Source organism: Colobus angolensis, unplaced genomic scaffold, assembly GCF_000951035.1.
Source record: "Colobus angolensis palliatus isolate OR3802 unplaced genomic scaffold, Cang.pa_1.0 Scaffold65, whole genome shotgun sequence".
Taxonomy (NCBI): domain Eukaryota; kingdom Metazoa; phylum Chordata; class Mammalia; order Primates; family Cercopithecidae; genus Colobus; species Colobus angolensis.
The window spans coordinates 2,023,229-2,032,764 of record NW_012120154.1 but is presented as its reverse complement, the minus strand read 5'-3'; the positions used below and the strand labels follow the sequence as shown (position 1 = coordinate 2,032,764).

General features: G+C 51.1%; 1 protein-coding gene across 1 annotated transcript in view; it reads right to left on the bottom strand.

Moving 5' to 3' along the window:
- The window catches only part of RPL3 (ribosomal protein L3), a 6,863-nt gene extending 1,962 nt beyond the window's left edge, over positions 1-4,901 (bottom strand). Inside the window, exons 1-6 of the mRNA XM_011964200.1 lie at positions 4,865-4,901; positions 3,662-3,854; positions 2,705-2,873; positions 1,958-2,093; positions 614-800; positions 27-92 (exon numbers count right to left, since the gene is read on the bottom strand). Of these exons, the coding sequence (XP_011819590.1) occupies positions 27-92; positions 614-800; positions 1,958-2,093; positions 2,705-2,873; positions 3,662-3,854; positions 4,865-4,867 (754 nt within the window). The 5' untranslated portion in view covers positions 4,868-4,901. The remainder of the gene's footprint in view (positions 1-26; positions 93-613; positions 801-1,957; positions 2,094-2,704; positions 2,874-3,661; positions 3,855-4,864) is intronic.
- Positions 4,902-9,536: the final 4,635 nt, after the last annotated feature.

The following is a 9,536-nucleotide window of genomic DNA, read 5'->3' as shown; positions in this document are numbered from 1 at the left end:
AGCAGGATGCCATGCCCCAATGCAGGCCACCTTGCGCAGGCCTCGGTGGGTCTTGCGGGGCAGCTTCTTGGTGTGCCAACGACTGGTGACCCCTGGATTGGACACACATTACTGCACCTCAGTGCCAGCACCTCCCACTCACCCCTTCCTCCTACTCAACAATGACCAACCACGGCTGGGTCATCTGAGGGGTGATGAGATTATTTCATGTGCATTACCCACAGATCTCCCCTGTCAAGGTGGATACGCTCTGGGGGTGTAACCCTGAACTCAACTGTGAATGGGCGCTTTTTAAGGCATCCATTAGTTTAAGCTCCCCCATCCGCAGGGACTGACAGACATAACTCCAAGCTCCCCTTTGCAGTTATCTACTGAGCTACAAAGAGCAAAGGATCCAGGAACATGGTAAGAAGCTGTCCCCTGGCCCTCCGCTATCCCAGCCACTTCTGACCACAAGGCTGTTCTCAGAAGGAAGGCAGTAGAGAATGGTTCCACAATGTCTGATTCGGGCGCTGTGCCCAGCGCTCACTCTGAGCCTCATCACTGAACAGCTGGGCCTAAAACCACTTCTCCCCCAGGTTTGCACAGCAACGCAAGCTGCTGCAAAGCTCACCTTTGTAGCCTTTGCCCTTGGTCACCCCGATGACGTCGATCATCTCATCCTGCCCAAACACTTGGTTCACAGGTACCTGCTGCTCAAGCCTCTCGCGGGCCCAGTCCAGTTTCTCGGCCACGGTGCCTCCGTTCACCTGGATCTCCATCAGGTGGGCCTTCTTCTGGCGCAGAGGAAGCAGGCGCATCTAGGAGGAGGTGGACACAACTCAGCTTCAGCTGCCAGTGCTCCTCCTACAGTAGAGGAACTGCAGCTCCATGCGGCCTGATTGATGTCAAGCACACAGCAAAAAGCCAGTTAACTTTGAACAAATCACTGAACCTCGCGAAGAGGAAGGAACTTTCATTTTTGCCAACAGCAACAACTTAACTTTGGATTCTGGTGCCTGAGTTACTGTCAGGATGAGCGGATAGGGCCCACACCACAGGCAAACAACCAGATCCCAGCACCTACCAGCCCAGTGTTCCTGTGGCTGTCTTTTGGGTCAGTTCCCCTGGGGTATTGCAGTAGTTTTACCTCAGCCACCTACACTTCCCCTAGTGACAAGCCTGCTTTTGAGACAGCACAAGCTCTAAATAAGAAAATGCATCACAGGACGCGGTGGCTCACGCCTGTAATCCCAGCACTTTGGGAGGCCGAGGCAGGTGGATCATCTGAGGTCAGGAGTTCGAGACCAGCCTGACCAACATGGAGAAACCCCGTCTCTACCAAAAATACAAAATTAGCGAGGCGTGGTGGCACATGCCTGTAATCCCCAGCTATTCGGGAGGCTGAGGCAGGAGAATCACTTGAACCTATGAAGCAGAGGTTGTGGTGAGCCGAGACAGGGCTATTTCATGCTAGCCTGGGCAACAAGAGCAAAACTCCATCTCAAAAAAAAAAAAATGCATTGAAGCATAATGCGTTCAATCAGGAACAGCCCAGCAATGTCCTGACAAAATTTCAATGGTGGAATCTAATCTCTGGTGGCCCTCACCACGTGGGGTTCTACTCAGCACTTGCAATCAGCCAGGATAACCCATAAGAGGACAGCAAGAGGCACCCACTCTAACCAAGTCAATAAAGGGCCTGCTCAGCTCACAAACTAGGTTTCCAGGAAAGCAGCCAGTACCTCACAACCCACTTTCAGGCAGGCATCTCAGTGTCACTGGTGAGTCACCAGTTGGGTCAGCCAGTTGAATTTTAAAGGGGCATGGTTCCCTTGCTAAGGGCCAGTAAGGACACAGTGCCCTCTGCTGGCAAGGGAGAAGCCTACTCACAAACATGGGGGCACGGGACCCCTATGATCACCTAGGTCACTTTTACTAAGTGGCAGGCCAAGCCACCCTGGGGAATTGCACTCACCTGGGTGTGGGCAATGACACGGATCACTTGGCAGTACTTCTTCATGCTGCTGAAGTCCTTCTCCAGCTGCTTCTTGCCATCCTCATCCTGCCATTTCTTGCAGTACTTGGTAAAGGCCTTCTTCTTAGATTTATGCCTTCAGGAGCAGAGTAGAGTTGGGGAGGGGGCCGGGTGCAGGCCTTCATCACCCCTCCGAGGGGTGAGCGGAAGACACACTGGCACCGCGTGGGGATGGGGCTCATTGCCAGCTTCTAAGGAGCCTTTTCCACCGGCAAGCGGAGCCTGGATGGAGCTCATCGGGCAGAGCCGAGCGGAGCTGAGCAGAGGTCCACAAGGTTAATTTAAGTTACAAGCATTCAAACAAAATCCTTGCTCCGGGGTGCTAGAAAGCAAGCTTTCTGCCTTGGGGGAGCACCCATTCAGTGATGGAGGAAATGGGACATTCCAGCCAGGGCCAGAGGCTATAGGGGTAGAATTATCCTGCTACCTCTCCTGGTTTCTAGTTGGACTCCTCAACCAACTGGGTCCTCAGCCACCACCCACTAGCCTGGACTCAGAATGAGGGTGTCGGCTTCCAGCTGAAGCCCGATGGCTGGCCAAAGTCTGATCGCAGGTATTTTTCTGTTCAAGAGAAAAACTAAACCCAAGACAGCAGCTCCCTGCCTGCTACAGAGCTGAGAAACCATGCACACGCTGCTCCCTGCTCTCCAGCTCCCAAGCTAGGGACTGCAGGGCCTCCTCCCTCACCAGTTCTTATAGAAACGCCTCTTGCATTCATCACTGATGTGCTCAGCGAAGACAGTCTTGAAGGTCCGGAGGCCTCGAGGGGTTTCCACGTAGCCCACAATGCCCACAACCACCATGGGTGGCGTCTCCACAATGGTTACAGCCTCCACCACCTCCTTCTTGTTCACCTCTGCAAAAAAAAGTAGTAGTCAGACTTGGCAGGAGCCCAAGCAAGGGGTGTAATGTTTTCTAGGAAAATGCAAAATGCCCGTTTAGGCCGGAAGGGCGACTGGGCCCCACACCTGCAGTCTGGACACTCAGGGCTGTCCTTACTACCTACTTCTCATTCAAAGTGTATTTATGTTCTTTAACTTAAAAAATATCAGGACCCTAGATAACCAAATACCTGTCCAGCTTCAATTCTCTTCTACAGAAACCTCTGGAGGCAGACAAGATTTGCTATTTATCTGGAAAATTCAGCGTCCTAAATTTAACTAGGACACACAAATAGCTCTGAGCTCAGTTTAGAGTCAATATCAACTGTCTAACGTTAATGTCTCCATGGCTCAGCAACCAGTGCTGTTAGACATCTGCAAGTGGAACACACACAGTTAAGTGGCCATTATTCAAGCTTTTAGGTGAAACGCACGTGAACAAGTAAAACATGAATGAGGCACTTCTTATTCCAGCCACGGCAGCTCCAACCCCCTACACTAGTGTTACTTTTCTTTGCTAAGGCTCCTGGCAAATTTACTGTGCTCTGAAAGCAATACCCCATCCGCACCTAAAGCAAACAGTGCCGGCCATCTGTAGCCTTGGAATATTAATCTTGAAGTTGTCTGCTGTCACAGCAGTTCTGACAACTTGTAACTCCAGCTTAAAAAAAAAGTCTGCCCTCTGCTAACAGCTTGACTCCATCTCTCCAGTTTCCCTCCCCCTCCACTCCTATCCCCCAACTTTTAGCAGGCCTGTACATACTAGATCCTGGCCTGTCGACTTCCCGCACGATGTGGGTCATGCCAGCCTTGTATCCCAGGAAGGCTGTGAGGTGGACCGGCTTAGACGGATCATCCTTAGGGAAGCTCTTAACCTTCCCGCGATGCCTGCTGCTGCGCTTCCGGGGCAGGAAGCCGAGGGACCCATGTCTGGGAGCGGAGAACTTTCTGTGAGACTGGGGGGGGGAGAAAAAATCACCGTCAGCACCCAAACCAAAGCAGTGCCCCCTTCTCTAGTTCCCAGCTGCCTAAGTTCCGAATCTCAGCAATACTGAACACCGACCAGACACCCAGCAAAGCGAGTAAAAAGATAATTATCTCTTCCAGGCTCGCACATGTCAAGAATGTTTTTGTATTCGAAAAAACTTAAACTGAATCTTATTTCAAATCCTCTCAACCTGTAAGAATACGGGCCATCCGTTTTTTTCTCTAACACCACACAAAAATATACTAAGTAGTGACATTAAAAACTGCTTAACAGGCAGCTTTATGTGCCAATTAGCAACGTTTTGACCACTAAAGAAAGGCACTCCAGGGACAAATGCTGGGTAGCAGCTAGCCCATACTACTATGGGCTGCCTCAAGCGCCCGGACACTAATTACACCGATACACGTAGGCCAGAGAACTCGGCAGAGCCAAATCAGAACATGACAATCAGCACACAGTTTCTGTCCGCCCGTCAATAAGTTCATCATCTGTGGCTTCTGGGAGCTCCAGAGGCCTTCGGAGTGCACAAGCGGTCCCAGATATTTCAGGAGGACTCCACAACACTCTCCTCCCGCAAGCTGCTTTACCTCCCAAAGAGAACGGTGCCGAGAACCCCCACCCAAGGTCCTCCTATCCAGACAAGCTGCTTATGGGCCCTAATACCAACGAATGATGGAGTTGGTGGGATCGAAACTCAGCAATGACTCATGGCTTTAAAAATGCCGGGCCTCCAAGCCTGCTCCCACCCTTACGGCCTGTCTCTGGCCGACCTGCAGGCCCAAAGCCAGTCCTCCAAGCGCTCTTCTCCACAAGCCTCTCGACTTTCCAGAAAATAGGCCTGACTGAGGCCCCCGCTGGGTCGCCTGTGTCCCTAGAGCAAGCCCCCGGCGCCGGCCAAGCTGGGATGGCGGCGATGCGTCGCGGATTCGCCCGTGCCTAAGCCGATGACAATGAATCGGCCGCCATTACAAAACATACCATCACGCCATCAAATCCCGCCGGTAGAGGTCGACCTGCCGTCGGTACCCACTATATAAAGTCAAATCTGGCTCCGCCCCTTCCGGCGTACGAGCGCGCCCCCGCGGCAGACGTCGGGTCGGGGGGCACGTACAGAGCGCCATTTCTACGCATGCTCTTCCGCGCCTAACTTTCGTTCCGAGGTGGACGTCAGCTTCTGAGACCGAAATTAGACACTCTACGGCGAGGGGTCGGGTTCAAACTTAATGAGAAGCCGCGGAGACGCAGGCCGAGGGGTTGGTGTGCAAGTCTACGGCGTCCGGTAGCAGCCAAACTTGATAATAATGAAGAAAAAAGGTGCGTCGCTTTTCATCCTGTGCTATGCAGCCATCTCTGGAATTGGCGAGGAAAGACTGAAACCCTTGTTTCCTGGCTCCCACGCTGGTTTTGCCGCGACACCAACTTGCCTTTAATACCTTTAATCTCAGGCTTCCTTCCCTCAAGCCCTGTCTTTGCCATTTCTCCCATGCTAATGCAGTGGCCCGCGCTTGATTCTGAGAGTCTCAGGAGCGTTCCAAGCCTGCGGAACGGCCTCACGACCTCGGGTCATGCCGAGTCCAACTGCCCAGCCTCCCTGAGCCCCATGCCTCTGCATCAACGAGGGCTTTCGCTGATCTCCGCTTGGGCTCCAGGGTGACTCGGGTCCTGACCGATTCCCTGCCTACAGGCTCCTCCTCCCTTACGAATCTTTTTTTTTTTTTTTTTTTTTTGAGACGGAGTCTCGCTCTGTCGCCCAGGCTGGAGTGCAGTGGCGTGATCTCGGCTCACTGCAACCTCCGCCTCCGGGGTCACGGTTCAAGCAATTCTCTTCCCTCAGCCTCCCAAGTAGCTGGGATTACAGGAATGCGCCCGGCTAAATTTTTTTTTTTTTTTTTTTGTATTTTTAGTAGAGACGGGATTTCACCATGTTGGCCAGGCTGGTCTTGAACTCCTGACCTCGTGATCCGCCCGCCTCGGCCTCCCAAAGTGCTGGGATTACAGGCGTGAGCCACCGCGCCTGGCCCCCTACAAATCTTTCTAAGAATCAAGTATCTGGTTACTTTACGTGGACCCCTCGTTGTTTCCTCGGAATTAAGCATCAACTTCAGCGGCCGCGGAAGACTCTCTCCTAACCGTCTACTTCAGCCTCATAGCTGAACCCTAGCACACGCTCTCATATTACCTTCTGCTTCCTCCGGCCCACCCTGTCATCTTTTATTCTGGGCCTGGCCTTCGCTCCCACCGGCGTTTAAAAAACATTCTCTCGGCCATAATCCCAACAATTTGGGAGGCTGAGGCAGGCGGATCACCTGAGGTCAGGAGTTCTAAACCAGCCTGGCCAACCTGGCGAAACCCCGTCTCTATCAAAAATGCAAAAATTAGCCCGGCACGATGGTGTGCGTCTTTAATCCCAGCTACTTGGGAGGCTGAGGGGGGAGAATCGCTTGAACCCAGGAGGCGGAGGCTGCAGTGAGCTGAGATTGCGCCAGTGCATTCCAGCCTGGGCTACAAAGCGAGACTCCGTCTCAAAAAAAAAAAAAAAAAAAAAAAAATTTATCTCAATCCTCACACCATCCCCAAAGGACATAACTGATAGATCTTCAATCCATTGTTAGAAATCCTGGGGGCCACGTATGTTTCAAAATTCAGCATTTTTTTAGTTTTAGAACGGTACTATGGTGTACCTACTGTATATTATGTAATCCAATACTCTTTAAAGAAAAACAATATTCCGTAAGGAAATATGAATATTCACATTGAGTGGGATAAATATAAATAGACTCACATCAGTTCAAGGCTGACTTTGCTGACCAAAAAATGCATCAGTTTACTTTTTGCTGCCAAATAATTTGAGAAGTGTTTTAAAATTTCAGGATACAGGCCGGGCACAGTGGCTTATGCCTGTAATCCCATGACTTCAGAAGGCCGATGGGGGTGGATCACCTGAGGTCAGGAGTTTGAGACCAGCCTGGCCAACACTGTGAAACTTCATCTCTACTAAAAAGACAAAAATTAGCCGGTTGTGGTGACTGCACGCCTGTAGTCCCAGCTACCCCAGAGGCTGAGGCAGGAGAATTGCTTGAATCAGGAGGCAGAGGTTGCGGTGAGCCGAGATTGCACCACTGTGCTCCAGCTTGGGTGACCAATCAGGATTCTCAAAAAAAAAAAACAAGGCCAGGCATAGTGGCTCATGCCTGTAATCCCAGCACTTTGGGAGGCCAAGGTGGGTGGATCACCTGAAGTCAGGAGTTTGAGACCAGCCTGGCCAACATGGTGAAACCCCGTCTGTACTAAAAATACAAAAATTAGCCAGGGGTGGTGGCGGGCACGTGTAATCCCAGCTATTTGGGAGGCTGAGGCAGGAGAATTGCTTGAACCTGGGAGGTGGAGGTTGCAGTGAGCCAAGATCATGCCATTGCACTCCAACCTGGGTGACAACAGCAAAACTCAGTCTCAAAAAAAAAAAAAAAATCAGGATGCAAAGGATTATAACCTACCTATATGCCCCCTTTTTACGTAGAAAATTAACTTCCATCCAAGAGGTTAATAACTTGACAAAGTCACATAATTAGTGCTCAAGACAGAGCACTAAGTCATATAATTAGTGCTCAAGACAGAGCACTTGAGCAGTAAGACAGAGCTCAAGCCTATCTGACTCCAGGTTGGTTTTTCATGGCATCAGACTCAGGGATCAATAACCTCATCGGAAAAGGGGCTTTGGAATCCTGAGCAAGAAGAAATTCTTACTGCAGGCCTGCTCTGTGCCGGGTCCTGCACCAGGCTGCAGGAATATAGAGGAGAATAAGATGGCTGCTGTCACAGACCAAAATAAGACAATTTAAAATTGTAATAAAGGTTCCAAAAGAAGCAATGCCACTAAGGGTCCTGGGCAAACTATTCTCCCTCAGGAATTCCCTTTCCAGTCAAGAGAGAAGAGAGCATCAGTAGACCTGAATTGCCTTGCCAGCGTACAAATAGCTCACTAGGTGTAGGGTAAACACACGTAATAGCAATAACTTAAGCATACCCTTAGAATGACCTTGTATGGCAGATGCACCTGAATGTGTGTTCCAAGCTAAGGAATTTGGGAGGGGCCAACCCGAAGACTGGTTCCTTGTCTGTGAGGAACACCTGAGCCCCCAGCCAGTCGTGTGGAATACAGACTGTACACAAGATTGAGGCCCTGAGTTCTGGGTTAAATGAAGGCTACCAGATAGAGGTCATTAAGGGAAAGGTGTTAAGTGAAAATGCTGTATAAACTGCATGCTGTTTGTAACCAGCTGAACCAGCTGCGGTTTTCCTGTCCAGCACACCGCCACTGGAGTGTATGTAAGGCAGATATGTTGTCCAGCCTGCTGCCACTAGACTCTCCCCTACGCTCCGAATAAAATCCTATGTTAGGCCCGGCACGGTGGCTCATGCCTGTAATCCCAGGACTTTGGGAGGCCGAGGCAGGCGGATCACAATGTCAGGAGATCAAGACTATCCTGGCTAACACGGTGAAACCCTGTCTCTACTAAAACTTCAAAAAATTAGCCAGGCGTGGTGGCAGGCACCTGTAGTCCCAGCTACTCAGGCAGCTGAGGCAGGAGAATGGCGTGAACCCGGGAGGCGGAGCTTGCAGTGAGGACCACTGCACTCCAGCCTGGGTGACAGAGCGAGACTCCGGCTCAAAAAAAAACAAAAACAAACAAACAAACAAAAAAACCTATCTTGGCTGGGCACAGTGGCTCATGACTATAATCCCAACCGTTTGGGAAGCCGAGGCTAGTGAATAGCTTGAGCTCAGGAGTTTGACACCAGCGTGGGAAACATGGTGAAACCCCATCTCTACAAAAAATACAAAAAGTAGTCAGGCATGATGGTGCATGCCTGTGGTCCCAGCTACTTAGGAGGCTGAGGTGGGAGGATCCCTTGAGCCTAACAGGAAGTTGAGGGTACAATGAGCTGTGATCCCACCACTGCACTCCAGCCTGAGCAACAAAGTGAGACCCTGTCTCAAAAAACAAACAAGCCAGGAGTGGTGGCTCACGCCTGTCATCCTAGCACTTTGGGAGGCCAATGTGGGTGGATCACGAGGTCTGGAGTTCAAGACCAGCCTGGCCAACATGGTGAAATCCCGTCTCTACTAAAAAAACTACAAAAATTAGCCAGGCGCAGTGTCAGGCGCCTGTAATCCCAGCTACTTGGGAGGCGGAGGCAGGAGAATCGTTTGAACCCGGGCAGCAGAGGTTGCAGTGAGCTGAGATCATGCCACTGCACTCCAGCCTGGGTGACAAAGTGAGACTCCGTCTCAAACAAACAAACAAACAAACAAACTCGTGTTTCATTTGCCGTCTCTGGGTCTCTTCTCTGGTCTCTTGAACCTGATGCCTTCCCTATTGAGGTTAATAGGGATTCAGCGGGCATACTTTGGCCAGGCACGGTGGCTCACGCCTGTAATCTCAGCACTTTGAGAGGCTGAGGCGGGTGGATCGCCTGAGGTCAGGAGTTCGAGACCGGCCTGACCAACATGGAGAAACCCTGTAATTTTGTAAAAATACAAAATTAGCCGGGCGTGATGGTGCATGCCTATAATCCCAGGTACTCAGGAGGCTGAGGCAGGAGAATTGCTTGAACCCAGGAGGTGGAGGTTGCAGTGAGCCAAGATCAC